At 56.0% G+C, this 16151-nt stretch overlaps 1 protein-coding gene across 1 annotated transcript in view; it reads left to right on the top strand.

Annotated features, from left to right (window-relative positions):
- Positions 1–16151, top strand: part of GLIS1 (GLIS family zinc finger 1) — a 264245-nt gene that overhangs the window by 233097 nt on the left and 14997 nt on the right. Inside the window, exons 6-7 of the mRNA XM_055585833.1 lie at positions 7340–7501; positions 12408–12518. Coding sequence (XP_055441808.1) covers positions 7340–7501; positions 12408–12518 — 273 coding nt within the window. The remainder of the gene's footprint in view (positions 1–7339; positions 7502–12407; positions 12519–16151) is intronic.

A 16151-nucleotide genomic window follows, 5' to 3' on the forward strand; every position in this document is an offset into this window, starting at 1 on the left:
GAGGCAAACCCAGGCCCCATCCCTCATGAATGCAGGGTCTCTCTCACATCAACTCCCTGGGCCTCCATTTTTGTCTCTGTAACAACGGGACTTGTTGTGCTGGCCTAAAGGGACTAAGGAGATATGTGAAGGGGGAGTTTGGCCCAGCCTGCTACCTAGTAAGTGTGATAGCTGCTGTCACTGTCAGAGTCTCCCTCCTGCTCCCATCTGCCCATTCATTCGTTCACTCAGAGGGACTATGTGCCCGAGGATGGACCAGACCCTCACAGCTCTCACAGGACACGGTTCAGGCCGGTACCCTCTGGCCTCACCTCCCAGGACTCTCCACCTCTGTCCCTCCACTTCTTGCTTCCACCTATCCCTGTGAAACATGAGGCTATGAGAAGACCTCATGGAAAACCCACGGGGTTCAGAGGACAGTAACTCCTGGGATGTGGGGTGAGCAGTGGATCCCAGCTCCTGGCTGGCTGGCCTTTCAAGCTGGCCAAATGCAGAATTATTTGATGTCTTGGAGAAGGGTCTGGCACCGTGCAGCTCTCCCATCCAAGTCATTGTTGAAAGTAGGTTAAAAGTTTGTACCAAAATGGGAAGTTGATCCCCAGATGGCCTGCCAGACTGCTGTAACCCAATATATTTTACCCTTAAACCAGAAATGTGTTTGTTTAGAAGCAAGTCACTGGCAAAGCCCAAAACTGGAGGCATTTTCTCCTCTGCCCCGCCCGAGTGCCCTGTTCCCCCAAACCTCCTTACCCTTTGTGTCCAGATCCTCAGCCAGAGCCTGAGAAAGGGGCCTCCCTCCTCCTGGGCCCAAGGCAACTGCAGGGAGGACACTTGACAATCCTCGGGGACCTACTGTGTCCTCATTCCCGTGCTAAGCATGCCCTGTTATTTACTTCTAGCAGCCGTTTGCTGTGGCCCCATTTTAGAGAGGATAAAAGTGAGGGCAGAGATGGGACATGACTTGCCCAAGCTCGTGGTGGTCAGTGGTGGGGGCCCCAGTACAGACTTCTGCCTGTGCAACTTCACAGCCTTTGGCTTGTGGAACAGTGTCCCACACCTCACATGTGAGATGAGGCCCTTGATCCTCCCCCAGAACCCAGAGGGAGAGAACAGGCGTGCCCAGCATCAGCTGGCTGTGTCCTGGAGCTGCCCTGAATGACCTTGCTCAGCCCTTTCACAGACACGGGAAAGGCTCAGAGAGGGCAGCCCAAGAGGGGGGTGAGCCCAGCCCCGCAGATTCTGACGTCGGACCCACGCCCTCCCCCTCCCCTGGCCAGAGCTTTCAGGGTCCCTGGGCTCGGCCTGGAAGGGAAGCTGGTGCCGCCTCCCCAGCTCTTGGGATGGCTCCGCTTGGTCTTTCATCTTCTGCTCTGGGTTCTGTGAGCTTCATGCAGCAGTAATGGATTGCAGTGGACTTTTTTCAATTAGGTTCTGATTTTCCCCTGCCTGTTACTATAAAACTCCAGATGGTCTAGGGCTTCACGGTTCCTGGGGTATTTTCCCCGTTATTTGAATCTGCTTTTGTAACACGCCCCACATGTGGGAATTGGGCCTTTCAAGGCTCTATGCCTCAGATGGGCTTGCTCTTCTCTGCTGTGTCACCTCAGCTTTCCTTTGTGTGTGGTGGCTTGTCCTCTCGGAGGCGCTGGGAGGAAGGAGAGCAGCTCCATCTCCCAGCATCAACTGTGCATCCAGGGCTGGGCCTGGTCTTGCCTGGGAAAGGAACCCCGGATGTGAGCCCAGTGGGGAATGATGGTCATAGTTCCTGAGAACCAGCCTGATTTTGGAGCTTTATGGAGGGTCCCTGAGGCAGTGACCAGAGCAGTCAGGGACACTTACAGGCAGACCACATCTGCCAGACCTGGGAGCCAGTCCAGGTCCGCCACTTACCGGCTGTGTGACGTCACTTCCAGCCAGTGACGTCACTTTTCTGAGCCTCAGTTTCTGCATCTGCAGAGTAGGGCCGGGAAGGAACCTCACCAGAAGAGTGCATTGTCATGAATAAATGAAATGTCACACAAAGCACATCCAGCTCCTGGCTCCTGACAGGTGACTGAGAGGGCATCACCCAGTCTCTTATATAACTCTGAATTCACTCCAGTTTCATCTTAGTAGATATTTTAATGTTTATGCATTCTAAGTAAATAGAAAAACTTAATACTCATTCTTACATTTTTCTAGACTGTTCGCTGTCTCTTCTTTTCCTTCTCTCCCCTCTGTATACCCCTTTACCCACAGTAGCCACACTCTGTTGCCCATGGCATATGAGCCTTTGCTTCCGGCCAGCTAAATCTGTTATGTTTGGTTATTTCAAGTTCATTCGAAATAAGAGGTGCTCAGGTAATTCTCTGGGTGCCCATGGTTGGAATCAGGGCCGTGGCCACAGGATACTGCATGTGCCCTGTGGTTCACAGAGAGCACCCACCTGCCATGTGCCCAGGTGTGCCCAAGTTATGCCCTATTTATGGATGAGGAATCTGAGCTCTAGCATGTGAAATGAACTTGGCCAAGGTCATCCAGTTGGGAAGTGTGGATTTGCACCCAGGCCACTTTGATGCTTGATGCTGAAATGCAGTGATGCAGGCATGGAGGGGCAGATATCACCAAGCTGTCAGTAGGGGCCAGGTCACACCAGCCAGAATGCTGGGGCGAGCATTTGTACTTGCTGAGACACGGGAGAGCCATGCAGGGTGTAACTGTGGGCAAGGGGGGACTCAGACACCCCTATAGGCTCCAGTCTTTGCGTTAGGGGAGGGATGTCAGGAAGGCCCCACCCCAAGAGTGTTCCCCTTGGAGTGCACACCCCATGGAAACATCATTATACCCTTGGGTCACCATAACATCACCTCAGGCCATCCTCTTCAGGGAAACTGAGACCCAAAGCCTGGGATGTGCCCATTGGCTCCATCTGTGCTCCAGCAAGACTCATTTTTCCCTTCTTGCAGCATCTGTACACCCACAACACAACAGTGATGGGGTACGTCTCCCTGCTGCCCTCCAAGCCCCCACACAGTCAGTCAATGCATGGGGCCCCTTCAAGCCATTCCCCCACAAAAAGCTGCCTCACTCCCTTTGGAGGTTACACAAAGGGTACTCCATGGGCTTGGCGTGAAAAGAATTTTAGGGCCACACCAGTCAATGACAAACACGTCACCAAGGGTTCTTTACTGCTGGAGTCAGCAGGACCTGACCTACACAGGTGGCCCCCTGAGGGCAAGTCAGGAGCAACTACCACCACCACGCTAATAGTGAACACATTTATGTCCTGTGTGACACGCACATATGCACGATGCCCCACCGCCACAACTACTTTGTGAGTGGGCTCCTCACATCCCCATTTTGCAGAGAAAGAAACTGAGCCACAGAGAAGACATTGATTTGCTAGGATCACAGAGCCGCCTGCTTTCCAGGCTCCGACATACCCACAGTGGAGGGCCTCAAATGCCAGTCTAAGGGAGCTGACTGGATGTCAGGAGGCACAGCGAGCCACGGAGGGTCCTGAGCAGGGGTGACCTGGTTAGATTTACAATTCAGAAAGAGACTCATCAAGCGTTAGAGTTGGAGGGGCCTTGGGGGCTCTCTGGTGAAGCTGCCAGCTATAAGGCAGCAGAGAGGGCCTCATGAGAAACTCAGATGCCCCAGCTCTAGGATTCCAAACCAGGTCCTTCCACCTCTGTGAGTCCTGCTGGCTCCTGGCTCCCCAAGGTACGATGGGGGCTTGGAGGTGGGGCCTGGACAGCCCTGGGATTACTCCTTATCACAGGAGGTGCTGGGGCACCTGCTCCTCCAGACAGTTCCCTGGTCCCCAACCTGCTCCAGGCCCCAGGCCCAGGCTGACGCCCCTTAAATATCCAAGCCAAGGGCTGGAGACCACAGGGTGTGTTGAGAAAGTTAAATCTGGAAATCAGGCTGTGGGAAGAAAGTGAGGGGTTAAGGCATAAGAATTGGAAACAGGACACTGGGGAGACTTGGGAGCCCACCATGCCCAGTGGGACATCACACACACTCAGACACACACACACCCTTCCAACTGGGCAGAGGGGCAGCAAGCCCAGGAACTGCCACCCTGGGCAGAATGCCGCTCCACTACTTACCTGCTCTGTGATCCCAAATGATGGCCACCATGACGATATTGAGCAAGAACCTGGTACCAAGATAAGCACTTACTATGCAGTCCTCACAGCCTCCAAGGCTGGTAGAACTCACCCAGTTTTATCAATGAGGAAACTGAGACTCAGAGAACTGAAGGCACTCATCTTGGATCAGGGTTCATGCCTGGAACTGCTCTGCTGGTTTCCCCAGAGCCTCAGCTCCTGACAGTAGGAGAGGAATACTTACCCCAAGGGCTGTGGAGAGGATCCGAGATCACAATGGGGACAGTGCCAGGCCTAGCAGAGTGAACGCCCAGGTGCTGAACCCATGTGCATTCCCCTCCTCTTCTCTCTGCCTCTGTTAGCCCATCTCCGGGGTTGTTAAAGGGTCAGGCTGCAGGGACCTCGGCAGGTAACTGCAAGCAGAGCCCATATACCCTCATACCTGGGATGCTGGCCCTGATGGGGGCATTGCTCTGCCAGGGGTACCTGCATCCTTGTCCCAGACCTGTCCTGCCCAGGCCACTGCTGATGCACCTGCTGCTACCTCTGATCCTACCTTGAGGGATGGGACCCCCATCGTGGTGCCTCGGCCAGATGCTTGTTATATACCCCAGTCTGGGACTCAGTTCTGAGGAGTTCCAGTGGGATGGGGGGCGGGCAGAATGAGCCAGACCAACATGGGCACAGCACACATACACAGATGTGGGATACCTGGATGAGCACGAGGGAGGTACATGCACCCGTAGGCCCCAGAACCCTATTCTTAGCACCACTAGATCATGTTTCTAACCTACCCTTTGCCCCACGAGTGAAATGCCAGCCCTGCCCACGAGGAACTCCCAAACCCTCAGCCTGGAGGCCTGGAGAGAGGATAAGGGATGCCCAGTGGAAACCTCAGCACAGCTCAGGATGTGACCGAGCAGGAGCGGGAGGTTGAGGACAGCTTCTCCACGGAGGCAGAGCTGGGGCACCACGAGTAGATGTCTGAGTGAGTGAAGAAAGGAAAGGCGTTCCATTCCCAGGGAACAGCTCCAGCAGGCCTGGGGGCATTCAAGTTCCCTACCCATTTGGGGTCTGATCACTCCCGTGTGGCTACAGCCTAACACATGGGGGTGTATGCAGATGAGAGACGTGTCTGACCTAGAACCCCAAGCTGAAGATTCTGAAAAATGTCTGAATTAAATTGTCAGCGAGTTGGAAGGGCAGGCATCCCAGGAAGGGGGCAGCCCCAACAAAGGCATGGGGGTGGGGGTAGCTGTGCTGAGACGGACAACTGGCCAGACGGGCGCAGAGGCCCCAGTGGGGAGATGATGTACCGGTCTCCAGAGTAGGGAGGACCCTCCCAAAGTCAGGAACAGCACACAGCATGTGAGGAGTTTACTGCCCCCAGTAAACCTCAGACGTACACCCTCCCGGCAAGGGCCGGAGAGGAACAAAGGGACCGGCTCCGGGGAGAAGCAGCCTGCCCTTCAGCTGCTCGGCCTCACTGTGCATGAACCTGGCCCAAGCCTTGCAGGGGGTGGGGGTGTGGCTTGTGGCCTATTTACTCCCCAAACAGGATTTCCTTCTGGTTTTGATGCATGGAAAAGGCATAACATCTGGAAATAGGAAGTGGAACAGCTTCGAAAACCCAGCTGCGGGCGCCTTGCCTTGGGCCAGCCCCAAGCAGAGCACGGCCGCATTGCGGCCGGGCCTTCAAGGGACAGGCGCCGGGAGTGCCCGCCCCAGACTGGCCGTTGTCTCTGAGTCCTTGTCTCACGTCTGTCCTGGCCTAGACGATGGAACCAGTGGCTCGAGAGAGGGAACCCTGCCTCCTCTGATTTCTTCTTAAGAGTCGCCTCCCTCTGCCCCCTGCCCCTGGGAAGACAGCGAGCACAGAGGAGCCACCTGGGCTTTGGCACCAGACGTGGCCTGTGTCCTGTCCCAACCCTGGGACCACCCTAGGAAGCCTCCGTCTCTGAGGTGGGGATGTTGGGGCCGCTCACTTTTTGACTGTCGTGTGGTTAAACCTCCAGCATCACGCCTGGACGGAGGGAGCAGAGGCAGGCCAGGGTACCTCCTCCTCCTGCTCGTGGCAAGCACCTTGGGAATGGAAGGCAGACAGTGAGGAGAAGCAGGAAAGGGCAGCCAGTCACACGGGGACCAGGGAATGCTCCTCGGGGCTGTGTGCGAAGGATCTTGCAGGCTGACGGGTTGGACAGACTGTGACGAGAGAAATAGGACATTCCTTGCTGAGTGTCTTACAAAAACAAAGACTTGGCATTACCTGGCAGACCCTTGCTGCTGTGAGCCTTGGGTGGGGAGTTGAGAGGGCCCGGAGGTGTGGAGGGCTGGGTGTTTGAATGCCAGGCCCGCATTTAGGCAAGAGCAGCAGGGTCTCTTTCATACATCAGAGCCTCCTGGGGTAGCTGTGTAGAGGGTAGGGCGGAAGGAGTTTGAAGTTAGAGGACTCTGGGGGGAGAGATGGGAGCTGGACAGAAGCTGCCAGAATCAGCACTGTCTGTGCTCCTCTCTGTCCATCCTCATCCCCACCAGGGACATCACATGTCTGTGCTGTACCCACTGCATGCTTACTGCCTGGCATAGGGCCTGGTGCATACTTGGGGCATTGAACAGATAAACAGCCAAATGATAAGTCAAAGACTCTGAGTTTACAAGTGTGGTCATTGTTCTGACAGCAATCAGCATGATGCCGAGTTCCAGGAGGGCAAAGCCCTTTGACAGTCAGTGTCCCGTCCCTTGGGGCCTTCGTATCAGCCCTGGATGGTGGCTACACAGCTTTAAGTTTGTAGGCAAGGAAATAGGCACAGGCATATCAAGGGGACTGCTCGGAGCCTCACTGGGAGAGGAACTGACTAAAATCCAGGCCTTGGGTTCCAAATCTAGGGCTGTCTGCACTGGACATGTGCCTGCCCCCGTCCATTCAGGGCTGCGCTACCATTAGAGTGGCATGTCACTTTCAGACGCCATTGGAGGGCAGACCCGTCCAGAGACAGAAAGACCAGTTTTTTTCAAGACCTAGTGGCCATTTCTAAATGAGGGATGGATTTTTTTCTGGACCCACCAGACCTTCCCAGATAAGAGTCTAGGTCCTGGGCACTTCATGGGGAGCTGAACTGGGGCACCAGGAGGCCTCGGGCAGGGCCAAGGGGGTTGGCAGGGGAGCAGATGCTGGGGCCCATTTCCGGGCTGGGCGGTGGGCCCTCCAGGGCCTGCAGAGCGCCCCTCACCGGCCTCTCCTGCAGTTCGAGGGCTGCAGCAAGGCCTTCTCGCGCCTGGAGAACCTCAAGATCCACCTGCGGAGCCACACGGGCGAGAAGCCATACCTGTGCCAGCACCCAGGCTGTCAGAAGGCCTTCAGCAACTCCAGTGACCGCGCCAAGCACCAGCGCACCCACCTCGACACGGTAGGCCCTGGGGGCAGAGGCCGAGGGTGGGGGGTGGAGGACAAGCACCCCGCCCATACTTGTCTAATGCAGGGCAGCAGCCACCTCCAGACAGAAACCCTGCCTTCAGCCTTGTTGCCATTTTGGGCAGGACAGTTCTTTGAAGGGAGAGGGAAGCACCATAATTATAGGGTGCTTAGCCACATTCCTGGCCTCTATTGTTTTAGTTGCTAAGTTGCGTCCCTATGAACTCTTTTGCAACTCTATGAACTGCAGCCTGCCAGACTCCTCTGTCCATGGGATTTCTCAGGCAAGAATACCCGAGTGGGTTGCCATTTCCTTCTCCAGGGGCTCTTCTCCACCCAGGGATTGAACCTGTGGCTTCTGCCGTGTCTCTTGCATTGCAGGTAGATTCTTTACCACTGAGCCACTGGGGAAGCCTCTATCCGTTAGATAGGAGCGATTTCTTTCTTCCCAGTTGTGACAACCAAAAATGTCTTTCAGTGTTGCCAAAAATCCTGGGGAGGAGGAATTAAACTCTCACCTGATTGAGAACCACCAGCCCAAGCAGTAGTGTGGGCCCCACTGAGCGGGGGCACGGGGCAAGGGGGCGGGGGTGCAGCTCGCATCCTGCCTCTTCTCCCTGGGCCTGTCAGTCACTCCCAGAGCCGGTCCTCCCTGCTCTTCCTCGCCCACCCCTACCCTGACCCCCTGCATGGAGACAGGCCAGAGGCTCTCCAGGGCCTTGCATATCTCCTTGGCACGGTGGGTAAGCCGTTGAGGTAAGCAGGGCCCAAGACTCCAGGCCCCTGGATCGGTGACCTGGGCCCCAGATGCTGGTGTGTCCACCTCCTTTCCTGTTTGTGCCAGTGATAGAGAATCTGTGGCTCCATCACAGCACCGGTCCAAGCATTCTGTGCTGTGCATACAGACCTCAGCAGTTAACAGAGCACTGCTACAACATCATCTCCCACCATCTCTGCCGGTCAGTGGGTCACGAGCCCATTTGACAGATGAGGAAAGGGGGCCTCCGGGCAGTTCCCTACTCAGCCAGAAGGTGGCAGAGTTGACTGGGGCCTCCCTGCAGTCTCACAGCACCTATGTGAGGGGATGCACCAGCCCGGGAGACCCCCAGCCCCTCAGTGCAGCAGAAGATGGGTCCATAGCCAGACTCCACATCTGGACCACTGGCCTGTATCTCTGCTTTTTGTGTGAATGTTTGGGGAACTCTGCCAGTGGGGGCCTGGGAGACCTGAGTGGTCGTGCAGCCCAGCGTCAAGTAACCCGGACATATAGATGAGGAAACAGAGGCCCAGATGGGCGATTGACCACTCCAGGGTAAGTCGGAGGCCACATGGCAACAGAAGTCAGAGCTGGAGGCCCTCTGGGGGTTTCATAGCTGGGAAAACCAAGATCCCCAAAAGATGGGGGAGGCGGACAGCAGAAAATAGCAGGGGAGTCATGTTCTGGGGCCCGGCCAGGCCCTGGGCAGAATGGTCTACACATCTCCCCGTCCCCTGAGACCACACACACCCTCCCCCAGTTTAAGTGACAAACCACAAGGTAGGGGCCTGTCCCCATTTTGCAAACGAAGAAACTGAGGCTCAGAGATGAAATCATTGACTGTCACATGGCTGGAAAGCCGGGGAGCTGGGATGCAACCCTGTCTGCCTGACCGCTAGTTCAGTGCCCCTTGCTGAAGAAGGGGAGAAGAGCGGAGGGGATGAGGTAGGAAGGAAGAGCCCTGCCCCCAGCCTGAGCCTGACCACTGTCCCCGCCACCCCCACCTCAGGCTTACTGTCTTGAGGGTGGGGACATGGAGTGAAGAGGTGCTAACAAACCCCTCTGCCTCCATCATCTTCTCATGCCCAGCCCCTGGGGCCCTTGGCACCTATACCAGCCCCGAGAGGTACAAATGGCAGCCCCAGCAACACCAGGCCCCTCTGCACCACCTCCCCCAGGCCTCCCTCCAGGCATCTCGGGGTCACCTACCCTGACTTACCCCCTTCCTCCCCTCTCCTTACTGCATTTCCTGGCCCCAGCCCCAGAGCAACAGGCCTTTGGCCCCTGCTTGGTGTGTGAACGGAGCTCCGAAGGCAGGGTCAGGACAGGCCCAGAATGAGCCCGCAGGGTTATCTCAGTCCTGCATCTCCCCAGAAGGTCCTGGTCGAGCCCAGCCCCTGCGCCAGGCCCTTGGAGACACTGCAGCGGCCCCCCATGGTGAGGTCGCTTTCCCAGCACCCGAGGGCCCATGGGGTCAGCCCCATGCAGGCTGGGCCTTGTTTCCAGAGGGGACCTGCTCATGTCCCCAGCTCTGCTCTGGCACCAGAGAATGTGGGATTCTCTCCATGGGCAGGGAAGCAGTGGAACAGACTGGAGAGAGCCAGCCTGGGTTCTAATCCCAGCCCTCCATCTGGTCCCAGAGGTCTGAGAACTGCCACCCAACCTCTCTGGGCTTCAAACACTCCTACCTTACAGGAGAGGGATGGGGGGATCAACTGAAGCGACAGCTGTGTTGGCCAGACACAGGGTCTGTACAGCAAACGTGAGTCGCTGGCCTACCTGTGACTTGCTGACTGAATGCTGACCAAATCCTGCCACATCCCAGATACTCCATGTGCAGTTCAAGTCCTGACTGCCACAGACTGTCCTGCCCTGGCCTCGGTTTCCTTACAGGGAAGATGGGGGCAATAGTCTCTCCTTTGCCCGCTTCCCTGGACCGTTCAGGGCTGCAGAAGAGAGGGGGCACCTTAGCAGAGGGGCATGGGCACTGCACTTCTGCAGGATCTTGGGCAAAGCATCAGCCTCAGTTTCCTCATCTGTAAAGTGGGGATGCTTTTCATGGGGTGAGTGTGAGGCTGAAAGGAGATCGCAGCTGGCCAGCGCGGAGCGCAGTGCCTGCACACTGGGCGGGGCGAGGGGGGTGCTTAGTACGTGAGGGGCTGTCTTGTGCTCAGGTCGGGAGGGTGCTGTGAGGTGCTCGATGCTCACAGCACGGCCCTGAGTGTCCTGCTGTGAACGAGGCCTTGGAGCTGGTGCGGTGACTGCAGGCCTGGGGCTTGGCTGCTGCTTGGGACAGCCAGCCACAGGGTTTCCTGAGGGCTCCTGGGGGAGCTGGGCTGGAGGAATGTTCTACACACGTCAGGCCCTGGAAAAACAAACACAGAGATGGGCCTTGTGCCCTCTTTCCAGGCGAGGGCGCCTGCACACACGGAGCTCTGTTTGTTTGCTTTTTGACAAAAGCGCGTGGATTTGTATCAGCGTCCCCTGGGGACAGAGCCTGGGGCAGAGCAGGGCAGGGCCCATGAGAGAAAGAGCGTGTGTGTGTGTGTGTGTGTGTGTGTGTGTGTGTGTGTGTGTTGGGGTGGGAATCCGGCCCAAGAAAGAAGGGCCCTGTGGTGTGTGGGTCTGTGTCTGTGTCTCTGAGTGGTTGTGTGGGGGGCAGGTCTGAGGCCTGCCTTCCACCCTACCGTACCTGCCTCTCAGCGAGGCCAGCCTCTCACTGCTCTGTCTCTCTCTTTTTGCTCTCCTCTGTTTCTTTAACCTGGCAACTCTCCGTGGCAGCACCAAGGTATGGCCGTCTGTTTCTGCTCCCCGCCCCCAATCCCATGCTGTCCAGCAGGGCTGGCTCACCTGGGGGTTTAGGGGCAGTTCCAGTTGGCATGGCTGGTTGGGACATAGGTGTCATCTCTAAACATCCCCCACCACTGTGTCCCCTGCAGTGGTTGGAGGCCAGAGGGCCCTGAAAAATCAGAGCTGCTGGATGTGTTCAGAAAGGGAGCCTTAGGGACTTCAAGCCCCAGTGGCAGCTGGAGTCCCTGAGCAAGGTCTCATGGACGTTTGCTTCTACGGGGAGCTCAGAATTCAGTTACAGCCACAGAGCCCTGACCTGGGATGAATCAGAAGGGACCCTTCCTGGAAGAAAACTCACCCCTGGACAGACCCCGCAGCGCAGGTGGACAGTGCTACCGGTAGAAACTTGAGAAGTGGTGGTGGGAACCAGACTCAGGAGAGGTTGGAGAGGAAGTGACGGGAGCTGGGTGTGCTGGGGTGGGAGGAGGGGTGAGGGCTCAACCAGGGCTAAAGTCACAAAGGGCCTTCAGCACCCAGAGACGGGCTGTATCCGAGGGCACCAGGGAGCCATGGGGGGTTAGAAGGTGAGAGCGTGGCAAGACCTGTGAGAAAGGTCCTCTGGCTGTGAATGAGAGGGGAGACTGGAGGCGTAGAGAGCACACAGGGTCTGGATAGGAATCAGGGGACGTGGCGGGCACCGACTTGTTCTAGAAGATGAATGGGGCTCCAGGGGAAAGGGACGTGAAGGGCACCGATGCCCAGCCTACCCGGGGCTACACCTGAGACCCAGTACCCTCTGGTCTCCTGTGATTATTGGTTTGAGGACCTACAATCCTCATAGCCTGGGGACTAGTCTGGGGACCCCGGACCCACTGCAAGGGTTGGTCAGGGGCTCCGAGCCTGGGCCAGCCACTCTCCAGCTTGGTTCCACGTTTGTATCCCATTGCCTCGTGCTGTGCCCCACTCCTGTTCTTCCTTTTCCTCCTGCCCCTGTGCCCCTCACTTTACTCCTTGTTCATTTGCTGTCCTCTGCAGCTGAGCCACAAGGGTGTTCTTTTCTCAGAGCCAGTGTCAGAGCTGGAAGAAGTCTTAGAACTTGGGGTGCCCCATCATCTTGCAGAGGAGAAAGTGAGAGTCCGAGAGGGGAGGCAACTTACCTGAGGTCCTAGGATGAGGGTAGAATGGAGACACAAACGCCTCCTTCACCGCCAGGCCAGGCACCTTCCCTCCACCCATGGGCAGGCCTGAGTCAGACTCCTCCTGGCGGGAGGGATAGGACGTGAGCCACACAGCAGGACGTACGGCCCAGTGGATGGCCCCCCACTCACCCCGCCTCTGCCCTCTGATGTTACAGAAGCCGTATGCCTGCCAGATCCCTGGCTGCTCCAAGCGCTACACAGACCCCAGCTCCCTCCGCAAGCATGTGAAGGCCCATTCAGCCAAAGAGCAGCAGGTGCGTAAGAAGGTAAGAGGGCTCCGTTCCAGGCCCATCTCTGCAGACAACCCCCCCACCCCACCCAGCCTCCTGTCCAGCATCAAGACAGGTAAAGGTCACACTCCTTGCATGTATCCAGCCTTCCACACCCAAGGGTGCTACTGTCCCTCACCGTCCATCTGCCTCCCACCAGCCCAAGCGTCAAGATGGTCCATGACTTACAGTGGTTTGTTTTCACAAGTTCAGTAGAAACCACACTTTGAAGTTTTATCTTCTCCATGACTTAACAGTGGTTTGACTTCTGATGGTCCAGCTTACAATTTGTTAACTTTACGATGGTACGATGGTATTTTCACAAGTTCAGTAGAAACCACACTTTGAAGTCTCATCTTCTCCTGGGTCTGTGATGGGCAGGATCTTCTCTTGTGATGCTGGGCAGTGGCAGCTGCTCGACCACAAAGGTGAACAACTGATACACTCACAGCCATTCTGTTCCCAGACCACCATTCTGCTTTTCACTTCCAGTACAGTATTCTGGAAGTGAGCTATTCGGAAGTGAGCTATTCTGGGAGTACATTACATGAGCTACTCGGCACTTTGTTTAGGGACAGTCTTTGCCTGAGGTGATTTTGCTGGCTGTAGTCTTGTGTAAGTGTTCTGAGCATATTTAAGGTAGGGGAAGCTAAATTATGGTATTAGGTAGGTTCAGTTCAGTTCAGTCACTCAGTCGTGTCCAACTCTTTGCGACCCCATGGACTGCAGCATGCCAGGCCTCCCTGTCCATCACCAACTTGCGGAGCTTGCTCAAACTCAGGTCCATCGAGTCAGTGATGCCATCCAAGCATCTCACCCTCTGTCAGCCCCTTCTGCTCCTGCCTTCAGTCTTTCCCAGAATCAGGTTCTTTTCCAGTGAGTCAGTTCTTTGCATCAGGTGGCCAAAGGGTTGGAGCTTCAGCTTCAGGATCAGCCCTTCCAATGAATATTCAGGACTGATTTCCTTTAGCATTGACTGGTTGGATCTCTTTGCAGTCCAAGGGACTCTCAAGAGTCTTCTCCAACACAACAGTTCAAAAGCACCAATTCTTCGGCGCTCAACTTTCTTTATGGTCCAACTCTCACATCCATACATGACCACTGGAAAAACCATAGCTTTGACTAGATGGACCTTTGTCGGCAAAGTAACGTCTCTGCTTTTTAATATGCTGTCTAGGTTGGTCATAGCTTTTCTTCCAAGGAATAAGCGTCTTTCAATTTCATGACTGCACTTACCATCTGCAGTGATTTTGGAGCCCAAGAAAATAAAGTCTGTCTCTGTTTCCATTGTTTCCCCATCTATTTGCCATGAAGTGATGGGACTGGATGCTACGATCTTCATTTTTTGAATGTTGAGTTCAGTAGGTTAGGTGTATTAAATGCAATTTTGATTTTTTATATTTTCAGACTTTGATGGAATTATGAGGCCATAACCTCATTATAAGTTGAGAGAGGTCTGTACTTCCTCACTTTCCGCCAAAAGCTCCTCTCTCATCCATTTGCCCAGGCCTCGTTTATAAACATTTGATGTCCCCAGCATTCAGGATGCAAAAATAAAAACCATGGTCCTTACCTTCAGTGGGGACCTGGCAGTGAGAGACAGACACACATGAAGGGATAAGTCGACACAATATGACACAGACCGCAATAGATGTGTGCAGAAAACAATCAGAGAGCTGGAAAAGGGCTGGGGCCTATGAAGGGGGAGCTGGAGGGTCATGGAAGAAGTGACATGGGGCTGGGGCCTATCAGGGGGCGGAGCTGGAGGGTCATGGAAGAAGCGACACAAGGCTGGGGCCTATCGGGGAGGAGCTGGAGGGTCATGCAAGAAGCGACATGGGGCTGGGGCCTATGGGGGGCAGCTGGAGGGTCATGGAAGAAGCGACATGGGGCTGGGGCCTATCGGGGGGAGCTGGAGGGTCATGGAAGAAGCGACATGGGGCTGGGGCCTATGGGGGGGAGCTGGAGGGTCATGCAAGAAGTGACATGGGGCTGGGGCCTATCAGGGGGGAGCTGGAGGGTCATGGAAGAAGTGACATGGGGCTGGGGCCTATCTGGGGAGGGGGGAGCTGGAGGGTCATGGAAGAAGCGACATGGGGCTGGGGCCTATCTGGGGAGGGGGGAGCTGGAGGGTCATGGAAGAAGCGACATGGGGCTGGGGCCTATCAGGGGGAGCTGGAGGGTCATGCAAGAAGCGACATGGGGCTGGGGCCTATGTGAGGGAGCTGGAGGGTCATGGAAGAAGCGACATGGCGCTGGGGCTGGGGCAGTGGTGTGCAGGCTCATGGCTACTGGCACCGTGGTCTTGGGCACGTGTCTTAGTGCCTTGTCCTTCATGTCCTCAGCTGTCAGATGGGGCATAGAGGACTTGCCTTTAAGGGTTGTCATGAGGATTAAACAAGGAAACCTATGTCAAGGGTTTTTGACCAGTACTTGACCCAAAGTAAAAGTTCCGAACAGAAGTCAGGAGGTGTTGTCATTAAGTCTTAAAGAAGGAGTAAGCACTGGGCCTGTGAAGATGGGGCCCCAGAGAGTGACAGAAGCTTGAAACTGTCTGAGGGCCAGCCTCACGCAGTCCCTGCCTGACTCCGGGTTGAGCAGCGAGGCACGGAGGGGAGGCTGTTGGGGTGGGGTGACAGGATGCCCCTGCGGAGGCGGCAGGGCTGTCCTGAGGATGGGGGGTTCCATCGAGGGGTTGTAGGCAGAGATTGGACACATCACCCTGAAAGGTGGCACTGGGGGCTGTGTAGAGAATGGGTCGAGGTGGTTAGAGGGAAATTTGAGACAAGGAGGCCACTTCTGGGGGCAGGAGAGACATGGGGGGTGGCGGTGGGGGCTGACCTGGGGCAGGGGGGGAGGGGAGAAAGAGGGACTGGGCTTGGTGACTGCTTGGCTGGGTTGGGGGTGCCTGGCAGGAAGATCATCAATGTCAGAGGTTGGGGGAGCAGGATGCATGGATGGTGGTCCCCTTCACCAGGATAGAGAATCTGAGAAAGAAGTAGGCTTGCAGGAAAAAGCAGCGGGTTCTGTTCTGGACAGGAGGTGTGTGAGTGGCTGAGGGACCCAGTGCGGTTGGAGGGACAGGACTGCAACTCTGGGTAGGACCTTACCTGGCCGGGTTGAAGCCACATCTCCCGAGGACCAGTGGGGCCACAGGTGCTGGAGTGCCAGGGGGTGTGTGTCGGGCGGAGAGAAACACCAGAGGCCAATCTTGGGCCATCAGTGTGACAGAGGAGGACAGAGCGGGAAGAGCCATTAATTTGTTTAGCAGGATTCAGGAGCAGCTCCTGTTCTCCAAGCAGTGTTCTCAGAACTGTGGATACAGTGTAAATAGGGCAGAAAAAGGCCTAGAGGCTGGAGAAGTCAACTGCTGTATAGTCCATGGGATAGGGGTATGCAGAGATGGGCTGCTAGGAGCAAGCAGACCTCAGTGGCAAAGAAAATGGAGAGGGGACAGCTTGGCTCGGGAGCCCCCTGGAAGCTGCAGAGCAGAGGAGGAGCGTGGTCACAGCATGTGCTGTCAGCTTGCGGTGAACACAGCACAACCACATTCACCCTGAGGAGGGAGGGATGAATCTGGTGCTTCACAGGCTGTATCTCTGCTGCTGCTGCTGCTAAGTCGCTTCAGTC

Source organism: Bubalus kerabau, chromosome 6 (assembly GCF_029407905.1).
Source record: "Bubalus kerabau isolate K-KA32 ecotype Philippines breed swamp buffalo chromosome 6, PCC_UOA_SB_1v2, whole genome shotgun sequence".
Classification (NCBI taxonomy): Eukaryota; Metazoa; Chordata; class Mammalia; order Artiodactyla; family Bovidae; genus Bubalus; species Bubalus kerabau.